The sequence below is a fragment of the Pocillopora verrucosa genome, chromosome 5 (assembly GCF_036669915.1).
Source record: "Pocillopora verrucosa isolate sample1 chromosome 5, ASM3666991v2, whole genome shotgun sequence".
In the NCBI taxonomy this organism is placed as follows: Eukaryota; Metazoa; Cnidaria; class Anthozoa; order Scleractinia; family Pocilloporidae; genus Pocillopora; species Pocillopora verrucosa.
The window spans coordinates 17,949,513-17,962,744 of NC_089316.1; the positions used below are offsets into that span (position 1 = coordinate 17,949,513).

General features: G+C 37.6%; 1 protein-coding gene across 1 annotated transcript in view; it reads right to left on the reverse strand.

Moving 5' to 3' along the window:
* Positions 1 to 1,276: 1,276 nt before the first annotated feature.
* Positions 1,277 to 13,232, reverse strand: part of LOC131787159 (uromodulin-like) — a 240,513-nt gene continuing 228,557 nt past the window's right edge. Inside the window, exons 7-9 of the mRNA XM_066167191.1 lie at positions 11,965 to 12,087; positions 2,843 to 2,977; positions 1,277 to 1,632 (exon numbers count right to left, since the gene is read on the reverse strand). Coding sequence (XP_066023288.1) covers positions 1,277 to 1,632; positions 2,843 to 2,977; positions 11,965 to 12,087 — 614 coding nt within the window. The remainder of the gene's footprint in view (positions 1,633 to 2,842; positions 2,978 to 11,964; positions 12,088 to 13,232) is intronic.

A 13,232-nucleotide genomic window follows, 5' to 3' on the forward strand; every position in this document is an offset into this window, starting at 1 on the left:
TAACCTCCTAATCAGGGCGCGCGTAATTTCCCATGGAGGTGTCGGAGTTACCTTGTGCCGAAAAACTGCTTCAGTAAATCGTGGCACATCAGTTTCTGTCTATAATGTCATAAACCCGTCCGGACGATGGAAGAAAATGAAAAGAGTTTGATTTAAATGGGAGGTTCGTCGAATTCGGCCGTCCTATAATTTACATAGAGTTTTCGTTTTCGTTCAACACAATACGTCCAAAGCGGTTTTTTTGCTTTTGTTTTTAGGTTTTTGACCTAAAGATGAAGTGAAATCTATGAAAAAGGAAAAAAAAACATGTTTAAGACTCCTATTTGTAGCAGTCAAAACAAAAACCACGAGTATGACCGAAAAAAACACTGAGTTTAAGGGTTTCTAATTAAGCTGCCTTTGACATTTTGAGTTTTCGAAATGATAATTTTGAATCAAGATAATTGGGTATTCTAACCCAGTTTTATTTGGTCAAGGTAACTTAACAGTGGATATTCTCGGATGCATTTGGCGAGTATTTTTTTTTTTTGTTTATTTCAATTAGTAAACAGTGCAAATGATTTGGAAGACCCTTTGCCACCAAAAACACAGGGTACCAATTCGTGCAATTATTTAGACGAAAGTTTCTTGTGATTTCATGTGAAACTCACCCCTTGAAAATCATTATTAGCCCTTAGCTTGGTAAAATGCTTCATCATATACGTGAGAAAAATATGTATGGAGAACCTTTACACATTGACCAGCTTCTTCATCATCAGGATTACTAAAGAACTTCTACAAACAGCCACACTTAAGGGACTTGTCATTACTTATCATCTGTCGGGGGGGGGGGGGGGGGGTGCAGGAGTGAAGGGCTTTGCTGGTGGAGGACTTTCCTGGAGTCACGATTACCTGGTATCCCTCCGTGCAGTTCTGTACATTTTTGTAATCCCCACCCTTCCGCTGTCATTTCCAGTTCACTGACATTCAATTCTCTATAGTCTTCTGCCGTCATTCTCTGTCGGGGAAGACCGATTCCCCTCTCTCCCCCACTGAGAATCCTTGTGATCCTCCAAAATTCTCTACCTACCAGGCTATAAATAATGACAAGTCCCTTAGTTAATGTTACTTCTTCTTCTTCATTTTTTAATTATTAATTTATCACGATTATCATTATTATTTGTGACCAATCACAACACACTATCTGATATCGCTAAAGTAAAATTCATATAAATCACAGTTAACATTGTTCAAAAGACGACTCAAGCAATTGATAATTTTCTGAACCAGCATCGATTTAGTCTGTGCTGCAGTAGCGTAGGGAACATCCGGGTGTGCCAGTTATGTAGTAAACATAGTAATCGCCGCAGTTTATCACGTTGACAGATCTTGACCAGTTGCAGCAGTTTGACCCCCAGTGGAAGCAAACTGTCCTGGTAACCTGACCATCAGCCACTGTGGGATGAGCACCATTTAGCCAACCGGATGCGTGAGTGTTACATCGCTGTTTTGGTGGACATGAAGTAGGCATTCTTGTACCTGCTGCTCCTTCAAAGCGATACCAACCATGAATACCCCTGTCACAAACCGTGTTTTGATTGCCATAGGTTATCTTTCTGTCTGACCCGGTCAGACTTTGATAGTTTTGACACTCTAAAATGGACAGAGTAGAAATGATTGACGTAAGTCCAAAGATCGAAACAAACCAAGTAAAACCCTTGGTATTTGATTTATATAGAATATATGACCTCTTCGCTACTTATTAGTGTAGTTAAGAGATTAAAATCTCCTAGTGTATTAATCTTTACGTTTTTGACTCCAGGAAAAAACGCGATAAAAACGCAGCCAATATCTAGCCATCATGACCAAACAAATGAAGTCAGTTACGAAATAGTTTTACGGCCGCATAATCACATCAAAGAGTCACAACATGAATTCAATTCAAGTAGTCATGGTTTTTCTTGTTTTGACTTTCCTCGTTTGTTGTTACAAGCATATTTAATTTCCTCTGGAATTAAGGCGGAAGATCTTCAGCGCAAGCAACCGTCTCAAACATTCCGTGCAAAAAAATAAAAAAAAAGGTTTCGGCAGTGTTCGTTGCATGATTACTTTTTGAGTCATCCGCTATCCTCTCCCTGTTGTTGCCTAGGATTTTACTGTTGATGGTTTTCACTGTCATCCAATTGAAAACTAAAAGAAAAACTACATACTAGACGCCCGACCCCAGGAGAGTGAGCTACTGTAAATTATCAATAAACAAACAATCATAAATAAAACAATCTGCTAAAGTATCAGATCTGCAGGTTTTCCGCTGATGATTTATGACCTAAATTTTAAGAGCTCAGTATGGGGATGCCAAGTAGGTGCCCTTCCGTCGAACACCAAGGAGTTGCTGCCCTTGTTAGTATAAAACACCTGAGTGAATGGTGCTTTTCGCGTGCGCTGATTGGCTGGTTCGGGATCGATTTGCAAGTTCTTTTAAGTTAAATCTAATTTTCAACCAATATTCGTTATATTGTCTGACATTCAAACATTCTTCATCACCACTGTCGGTTAAAGTGGTGGATATTTACCTCGGCGCTTGACGGCTCGATAAATATCCACGACTACTCTCCTCCACTTAAGTGGATTATTGTTAATTATTTTGGATTTTTGGTTTTCATAACGTCACGTGAAATCCAAAGATATGAAGCAACAAAAATCCTTGAGCGCAAAAATGAAGCAAAAAAAGTAAGTTGCTAGTTGCTTGATTACTATCTAGTTTATTACCCCCCTGTTGCTTGTATCTACGTAAAGCCAGATGCCTGCGTGAAAGCATAGTTACAAAAGCAGCAACAGTGGAAGACCCGACTCAACTTTGTACCTGATGGGAGAGGAATGCAAGATTTTCCATCCCCTATGTAGGGCTGGTTACATGAGCACTTGAACGATCCTACAGTGTTGGTACATGAAGCTGAACTGTGGCAATTGTGAACACCGCTGGCACATTCGTCAATATCTGTTGATATAGATTAGCAGGTTGATACAAATATCACATGCAATGTAGGACAGGAATAATTAGTGCAGCGCTAGAAATGTCGCAGGCCACATACATGAGTCGATTTTATGCTTTTTTTTTTTTTTGGTATGGATGGTAGTCGGTTAAAATGGTAACGATCATCAAACACACACATTTGCCTGCAAAAGTTGCATATTCATATGCTAGTTTGGTCTGAATGCTTTACAATTAATCACTTGCTAAAGTTCCTTGGTCGAGCCGTAATGATAAAAAGAATTTGGCCCTTGAAAGTCTACCGAATCCTAGAGTACACATAACTTTTTTTACTCAATAAATACAAATATGTGCAAATGGGAAATGATGAGGGTAAGGTCTACTACTATTTATGATGGTTGCTTTAAGGTTTTCATTGAAAGGCAACAAAAAGTGTATATTATTGTCATTAGCTTTATATCTAAATTACCAGAACTATAAATTTTTAAACAAACTTTTTCACATTCATATCAGCCGCAACAACAAGAACTTGAATATTTTTACCTTCTGGTTCCATATCGCAAGAAACCAGAGCAGTTTTTCCCGTTATAACGGAATAAATCCAGTACTCGCCACTTTTCGCCTTTCCATCTTCGCTGGCGTTTATCTCTTCACATGTTTCCGCTGGAAATTCAGGAATGGAACCAAGAGGAACTGAGGACAAGAAATATTTTCATCAAAGATAATTTCTAGCTGTACTTCCACCCTCTAACAACTTTCTTACTAGACGTTTAGGTGTGTAGTATCGCTGAGTATTTTTACGAGTTGAGCCGTCAAAACGATTAAAAGTTGAATTTTATTTTCGATTGTTGTTCTCAAATTGTACGCATTTGCTGCAAGTATGAAAGTGTACATTTATCAATGAAAAGTGATTCATAATTTATCGCCAGTAACAAAGCTTTGAATCTGCCAGGAGACAAGCTCTTAAAGACATGGATGTGCCCTTTGCATATGAAAATAATTTCCAAAACTACATTTCATTTTCATCATCCGACTCGATCACAAAGCGACGACGCTTTGAATTAATCGCTGAATTAATCTACTTGAGGAGCTGAAGGCTCTTCACTGACAAACATGGAACAGTTGTTAAATACGGTACAAGAGAAGGCAAGTGTAGCCAACTTGTCAAACAGGTTTTTTTACAGTGGGAAATAACCAATTGTCGAATTGTACAATATCGCAGGATATTTGCACTCTATTCGCGCATTATTTGTTCCCTATTTTGTGCAGTTAGATAATAAATTTCATTACTCCTCTCGATCAAAAAAAAAAAAAAAAAAGCTGGGGCCCAGAAATTTAAACTACGGATAACGCTATCCACTTTCTTTCATGGAAAATGATTTGCTTTCGAAAGTATAAATTTGGAGTAATATCATGTCTTTTGTCCATGGTGTCTCAAATTTCACCAACCAACCCCCCATAGTAGTTTAGAAAGTTTAAATTTTACACTCATTGTTAAGTCCTTTAGGGCGATGAAACTCACCTCTTTTCTTATTACTCCTGACATAATATCTCTCCGAATTTGGTACAAAGTTCTCTGGTCTGGCCTCCTTAGTCCGGTTGTTTAGTTCACATAATTTCTCCGTAATTAAGTAATTGAAGCTGTGACATCGAAAATCATCGTTACACGCTCGATTACATTCGACTGCAATCGACGATTTAATTTTTTTGAAGGTGTGTCTTCGAAGCATCATACCAAAAATTGCTTGCTCATCCTTTTTGCATTCTTGAGCGAAAATTTCATACGCGATACAAAGTGTCACTGAAATAAAGAATCGCATCGTCACAACCACCGGCTTGTCCTTTCCTGTAAGATAGATTACGATTAAAATTAAAGACCAAGATTATGCTATAATGCTAAGAATATAGGTATTTCTTGGATCTTGGCTAAAAACTGTTTGTGGAATGAGGGAAAAATCCACGAAACATCAAAACCGACAGACATAAGGATGGAAAATGAACCTTGAGATTCAGCCTTGTTTAATTGAAAACCTGCCAAGTTTTATTTATGCTCCCCTAGGAAATGTGGGGAGCTCGCAAATTCTTTAAAGTAGTCCTGATAAATGTATATTGGTGAGAGGATTCAACGCTTAAACAGAGGAAGAACAAATGCTATAGTTTATACTGTAGCGATCGAACCTTCAGCTGTTCTGTATTCAGATTAAATTTTCAAAATATCTGACCTGGTACTTTACATATCTTGTAAGTACGTTGATTGCTATCCAAGGTAGATGATAACGCCTCTTGGAAAATGTTTAGGGGAATTTAGAATTTTTTTAGGGAATCAACCTACCCGAAAGTAATTGTTTGTATTACATTTCACCAGTTTGCTATTACCTTGGAGTAGATTACAATTATAATCCCAGAGTCTTTGATGTTTAGAAACAAGTGGTTGAACAGGTGTCAAGGTTCTTTACACACAAACAGATGCCGGTATTACCAAAAACAAGTATTTTAAGAGAAATTTTTTGTTCACCTGCAGATCCAAAACAGATCGATGACTTAGTCTTCTTTAGACAATATCTCTTGGTTGTATGAGAAAAAAATCCTAAGGGCTGCTTCTCTGCATACTTGATGTACAGAATGATGGTAGAATTTAAGGATAAATTTCAATTTTTTATATCGTGCAGTAGATCAATAATTATGAGGAAAGTACTTAGTTCTAAGATGTTTGAGAAGAAAACAAGAAAGATGGTCCTAGGATTTTATGAAGATTTTTACATTCCTTATTTTTCGCAAGAAAAGGAATAGCACATAGAAGCATCGACGCAACACAGTAAATGCCTACGTCTTCATACTTGACTTGTTCTCTATTCTATCATTTTCTGTCCGTTTTAAATCTTTCTAAAACTCCTAATTAGCACAACTCCTTTAACAAATGTTTCTCCTTTGCAAAACAGGAGACTGTGCGCGCCCTTTTCTCTTCTCAATTGATAATGACACAAATAAATGGGAAGTTTTGAAACACTGGGTCTGGCATAGCAACTAAATGTTTTAGCTTTCCCAGATACTTGTGATTATTTATCAGAAAGATAAGTCTTCTAATGTCTCGGTGTTAAACTCTAAGCTCCCATTTCCTTCATGTATTTCCATAGTTTTCATGGCTTTAATGAGCTTATCTCGAATCAAAAATTTATGTCAAAACTTCCGCAGTAGACCGATCTCTTTTTTTTTTTAATTAGACTTCTAATTAACAGATCGCACTAGTAATTTTCCAAGAAAGTAGTGTAAGTAATATTATGAACTCCCCTGAAACGATGGAGGAAAATGAAAATAATTTGATTAACGTAAGGAGTTCGTTTAATTTATCACAGAATGCCATTCGAACCACATTCAATACAATGTTTACAAAGCGCTTTTTTCTCGTTTTGCTTTTATGGAAAGAGATACGTACGTATTTTTCGAATGACTAAATCCCAGAGTCAATCGTTTCGCATTAAGACATAAAAATTTGTGATATTGGGCGACGAAAATTGCAACTGGCCTAATGTTATTATCCTGCCAAATCGTGCCATGTTTGACCATTTCCCGGACTTCTCTCTAGCTTTTTTTTTTTCTAATTGAAAGTGAAATTTCGGAACAAGCGAACTAGCAAATAGCAACAGAATATAATATACGTTATAATGACGTGAACAGAGGCGGAAATCCTCAAAGAGAAAACGAAATGGACAGCCTGAGTTTTGAAGATTTTCACGCCCAGTTAGATTGCAAGTTTACACACGGAATTAGAAATGATGATCTCGTTTGAACCAGGCTATGAAATAATTTGAATACCATGTACTGCAATGAACTGGAATTCTCAAAATGAGTTGAACAATTTACAACTTGACTAAAAATTAGGCTTAAACACACTACCAAATATCTAATTTAGTGATATTCTTAGACCCTTTTTATTATTATTGCTTTATCGAGTGAAATATCAATAATATAGGTATAATATCTACGAAAGTCACTTTTTAAGTCTGAATGATTATAATGCTCGCAAACGAGTTATGGAAACTCCAATAAATGGACTATTTAGATTATCGATAAACTACAAAACCTCTTATAATTATAAGCGATGTCTTACCCTGTGTATTTTTTTTACTACTTCATATCTTATAGCTGACTTGCATGACCAAACTTTTCTCTAAGTTATTTAATAAATCTGTACTCATGACAAACGTCCCAACATAACGAAAACAGACGTCACTTCACCACGTATTAGATTGCTGTAAGGAAAACGAGTTATGAAAATTCTGGATGAGCTACCTAGATAACTTGATAAACTTCCAAAACACTAATTAGTGACGTTTAACAAAATTTTCTACCTATTTGTCCCTTTTGAATACTTTTTTCTTTCAACAAGAGAAAGTGTGAAAAAAAAAGGTACCAAACGACTGGTAACCTTATTACCTTATTTCCCGAAAACTGATATTGTTCTACAACTGGAATTTTTTTTCAACAGTAGGCGCTATCATTGGTTGCTTTGGGGTCACATGACATCCAATAATAAAAATGTTGCCTGTGTTAAGTTTCTGATCTGAGTGAACAACATTACAAAATCTTTGACATCAGAAGGTAATAATGGAATGTTTCCCGCTCGTGTTTATCGACAACCACCTTCAGAGGTGAACACGGCTCGACTGAGGATGACGTTAAACCGGCAAGACATTTCCTACGCACTTTAAAGGAGGTTATCAAAATGTTCGATTTGTTTCTGCACCGCCTCCTATAATTTCTTTATTATGCTATACAACAAAATACTAGACGACTGTGCCTACTGTAAAGCGTACTTTTTGTTTTACTCGCGACCAGTTCTAAAGAGCTTACTATTAAAAAAAACTTTCTATAATAGGATAGTTAATGGATGGAACTCATTGCACGGTTCCCTTTAAATTATGAATTTTATAATTTATAAGAGGTGGGTCGCATGCTCAAGCCTGGATTGAATTATTAACTTTATAATGGTTTTTGACCACATTCTTACAAGCAAACCTTAAAAAAGTTTTATCAAATGTCAGGATTTTAAGCCAAAGCGTGTTGAATATTATGATCCTAGACGGTGACATTACTAATATCTAGCCTGGGGAAGAGCATTCTTATCATCTCATGTTGAAAAAGGAACAGGGGATTTGAATATATATAAAACTTCTGCAATTACCAATACAACTGCTTTTTCCTGTTAATGGGAAAATCGGCTTTTGAAAAATAACTGTAATACTCAAGAAATGTTTTGGAATCAGCCCTAAAGTTCTATAATTTGCACCAGGCCATTATCATTCGAGTTCCCACCAGTCAAACCTGAACAATCTTGGCCATTACAGTACGAGCCTCCTCCGCCTCCGGCTTGTTTTTCATGGGTACCACTACCTCCCCCAGAGTACCCACCACCTCCACCTGATGCACCATTATCCTCTGATCCACCTCCCCCACCACCAAACCCACCAACTGCTCCTGGTGCAGGGCCCCCGTTATTACCGCTATTCATACCTCCGGCTCGACCACCGATCCAGACTTGAGCACGTGATCCACCTCTTTCCCCATGGGAGGAGCTTAGTCGGGTACAACCTTGACCAAACCAACCCGCTCCCACTCCTCCATGATAGCTAGCGCCCTCACTGTTGCATTCACCTGGCTGCCCACCTGTGCCTCCATTTCGAACTTGTGACGAAACCTGCCCTACACTACTGGTACCATTTGATTCCGCCTGACCATCCACACCATTATATCCACTCGATGCACCCCCTCCTCCTCCGGCAGCCAGCAACAGAACATCAGCTGTAGTATAAACAAAACTTCCTCCCCCTCCTCCAGTGCCAGCATTGTCTTCCACGGACACTCCTAGTTGAGCTGCTGTTTTGTTAGTGCTTTGTCCGCCTTGAACTTCCACTGAATCTCCTCCCCTTTGTCCCACCACAATATTTAACACAGTTCCATTATTCAGTCTAAACTTGCCTTCTATAAACGCTCCCTTTCCACCATAATATGTTCCTGGAAGGTATCCATAATCGTATGAATGTGTTCCTCCCCGAGCGCCCCAGGCTTTGATGAGGTAGCAGGTGGTCCGTGGAACAGTGAACGTCTGTATAGTACCAAAGCGTCCCTTTCTCCCATCGGTTTTTAGATTTAAGGTACCTTTAAGAAGAAAAAAGTATTTACGCCTCAATTGTGCTATGGATATGATATCTGTGAAATTTTAGGGGAAAACTTTCAGAAAAAATGTGAATTGAATTTGAAACGTTGAAAATAACAAGTTAGTCAGTCTGTCTTAAAAATCCAAATATTCTTACGGTAAGAGGCTGTTGCATTTTCCAGAAATCCAGGTCTACAGGAACAGTGATAAGAGCCTATGGTGTTCTCGCAATCGGCATAGCTTGTACAAAGTGATGGGGAAGAGCTGCATTCGTCAACATCTGTAAAAAAAAGAAAATATCAGTAGCTGACTTATTCTTCTTAGTCTCCCCTGAGGACCATTTAACATACGCTCATCCTTCCCACAAAGGAAAGCCAAGTTACTTTTTCTTCCCTCTATGCAAATTCTGCGGCCTTTATCTTGACCTAGTTGTTTCTTCCCCCAGTATCTTATCACCTTCAACTGAAAAATGAACCAAGGGAGCTACACACTTAACGAACACTATTGAGAATGTGGTCAACACCTGAAAATTAAAGTGTAAGGTGTCCAAGTTCCGCCGTATCGCTGATACGCAAAATAAACTATTTGCAGTACGATAAAATTAAAAAATATATAATCGAAAGAAAACAATACGAAGATTTCAGAACATTCGCAGCGCACTTTTAAACTTAAATTAGACGCATAGCTGCGTGAACTCGGGCTTTCAATATCTTACATCCGGGGTTATCTTTAGGGGACTACCATATTGCCATTGTTACTGTCGTCACGCAATTTCGTCATTGCCGGTCATGAATAAGTCTACTTGTGTTTATTTTTGTCTACTGGAGTGTAATGAATGTTGTTATGGTATTAGACAACATTAAAAATAATATATTACCATATAGGAGCAGGTTCCTAAAAATGCCAAAGGTTGAAATTCAAGGACTTTTTAATGACTTCGAAAGCCAAGTTTTAGAAAATTGAAGGACCACTTTTGGAAAGGTTTGCATAAGCAGTTTTAAAGGTATTTAATATTATTTCTCAGTTTTCCATAAAAGTACTATAATTTTCAACTTGAAAATTACTAAAGAAAAAGCATTGCAAAAATCAAGCCCTTGTACGCAAATTTAAGTACTTTCAAGGCCTTGAATTTTTATTTTTAAATTCATGCGTCTTCAAGGACTTTCAAGGCTTTTACGAACCCTGAGTAGGTATTGTATTTGCCTTTAACTGAAAGGAGAAGGGATTTTTTTATCTATGATTGGTACCGAGTCATAGTTCGTTGCCAAATGTTCACCCAGGGGGAGTTGTCAGAAATCAGTAAATTGAAGCAATGTTACCGTTCAATAGTTCATATTGTTTTTAATAGAAAAATCTCTGAAACCACTGCAACATTGTATAGCTAGAGTGAGTGCTTTTGGTAAAGCACCAATTTTGGGAATTACGTATAACAAAACTGTAACAAAATGACGAAGATGTTTCAATATTTGGTATTAATGCTGAGTTCTTTTCCTGTGTGTTGATCGTAAACGTCAAATAAGTCTAACCGAGGAAATTATTCACAAGTTATAACATGAGGTTCAATGTTCTTTCTTCAATTTCTTGGATGATCTGTTCCTGTTAATATTTTGAATAACATTTTACAGTTCCAGAATCTAACTCACGTAAAACAAAAGTTGACACTTATATATTATCATTGTCATTAGAAGTGAGGGTAATTCTGTCTGCTTTAAAAATGATTGTCTGGTTAACTAAGACAAACTTTAATACAACTGCTTTCCAATATTCATTATTGACACGAGATCATTAGCAGAATTGATTCCTTGTTTGTTATTGTAAATCAAAGAGCATAAACTCATTGCAAAACAAGGTCAATGTACGTTGGAGTAGGACCAGGGTTTTTCTCTATATCTGAATTCAGTTGAAATTTGCAATAGTTTGATAAGTGTGTCTGACTCTTATAAAGACACATGGGTTAATTAGAAGAAAACATTGATAAATACCGACTTGCTCCATACTTCAATCTAAATATCCTTTGATACACCCTCACAGAAAAATTCAACAAATACTTCTTCTCGTGTCGTGTAACTATTTAATGTCACCCTCTTCGTATTAAGCTTACAAACACTCTTTGTAACTCTTCTAACCTTCACATAACGACGTAGCCAAGAAGACTTCGGTATGCTTGGACGAATACGCTCATAAATAAATTCCTTCAGTTTTCTGGCCTTTCTTCTAAGACGTTTCAGCCGGTAGCTTCTGGTATTCTACTGGGTTCTCGATCACGTCTAAAGACACGGTTGTGTTTACACGTAAACATAATATGAGATAGCTCGTTTGATATAGCAGGTTTCGCTTGATATTTCTCGATAGAAGGTTCCATCGTCAAGTATCGCTCTTAAATTGATCTCTCGTAAAGTTCGCGGACCGACCCGTTCCCAAGACGCTCCACAAGTTTTAGTGTGTGTCTACCGTGAACGGTGTGTGACTTTGTATATATATTGAGCGTAATAGCCATCGAATTTTTTCGCGTACATCAGGCAAGGAATTGTCCACGAAGGCAGCCATTGCTTTAAACCATGCGCTCTAGGGTTCATTCTACGCATGCGCTTACACTTCACGCATGCGCTGTAGTGGAACTGCGTTTTGTGACTGAACCCAAAAAAAAAAAAAAAAAGCCGAATTTGTACTTCGAGCGTTTCCCTCGGAAAGCCCGAGTAATAAATAATAAATTGCTGACGCGAAACAATTTCAGATCTAACAAAATAATAGTCAAAGAAAGCTTAGAGAAATAAATAACCTTGCAACGACACAACTGCTTTATGAGAAATGTACGTTTTCTGATAAAATTTTTTCTTACCTTTGCAGGTATGTCCATCTCCCGAAAAACCGGCTCTGCAAAAGCAACGATACGATCCCAGAGTGTTTTTGCAATCAGCGTTCACATCACAAACGCTAATGGAGGCACTACATTCGTCAGAATCTGTTAATGAATATCCAAATCGTTTAGAGCGACAATATACATTGATCATGAAGCACAATTTTAAGCAAATTATTGTTCAGATCCTCTTTAATTAAGTTAGCCACAGTTAATTAAAAAAAACCCAAGAGTGTGGGTGTTAAACAGCTTTATCGAGCAGGCTCTTCAAGAGTCTCAATGGATATCATTCCAATAACATATTGAATCGTTGCTTGGTGTTGGGAATTAAACAAGGTGTAAACAATGAGTTCACCATACTTAGTAGGATGCAAACGAGTCAAGATTTATCGAATCATTCCCTGAAAAAAATAGATTTCTATAAATATGCAATTCTTGCTGTCATCTACTGCTGTACATGGATTGCGATATGAAATATACAAATAAGAGAAAAGGTGAGATTGAAAAGTATCCGTCATGTTTCGAAATGCGCGAGCACTTATTCGTGGGTGATGCAACTTAAGTTGATTTTAGTTTCCTGCTGTTAGATTAAGAGCAACCCATCTTCTCTGTAAGGGCTGACACAAAATTTCGTTGCTGTTTCATAACTAGTTTCCAAGGAAAAAATCATAAACATTTTAGAACAATTCTAACATTTGAAGATTTAGATATATGAAAATTCACATATTTGCACTGCGGTGGAAAGATGAAATTAGAAGATCCTCGCAGCTAAGAACACTACTGAAACTAGTAGTTGTAAGTAGGACTTATGATTTCATTGACCAGCTCCCAGTTGGCTTGTTAGCTCAATTGGTAGAGCGCTGCACCGGTATCGCAGAGGTCATGGGTTCAAATCCCGTACGGGCCTGAATTTTTTTCAGGTCCTACTTACAACTACTAGTTTCAGTAGTGTTCTTAGCTGCGAGGATCTTCTAATTTCATCTTTCCACCGCAGTGCAAATATGTGAATTTTCATATATCTAAATCTTCATTCACTCGGATGTTTATTTGTACCCAATTCATTGACCAGCTCCCAGTTGGCTTGTTAGCTCAATTGGTAGAGCGCTGCACCGGTATCGCAGAGGTCATGGGTTCAAATCCCGTACGGGCCTGAATTTTTTTTCAGGTCCTACTTACAACTACTAGTTTCAGTAGTGTTCTTAGCTGCGAGGATCTTCTAATTTCATCTTTCCACCGCAGTGCAAATATGT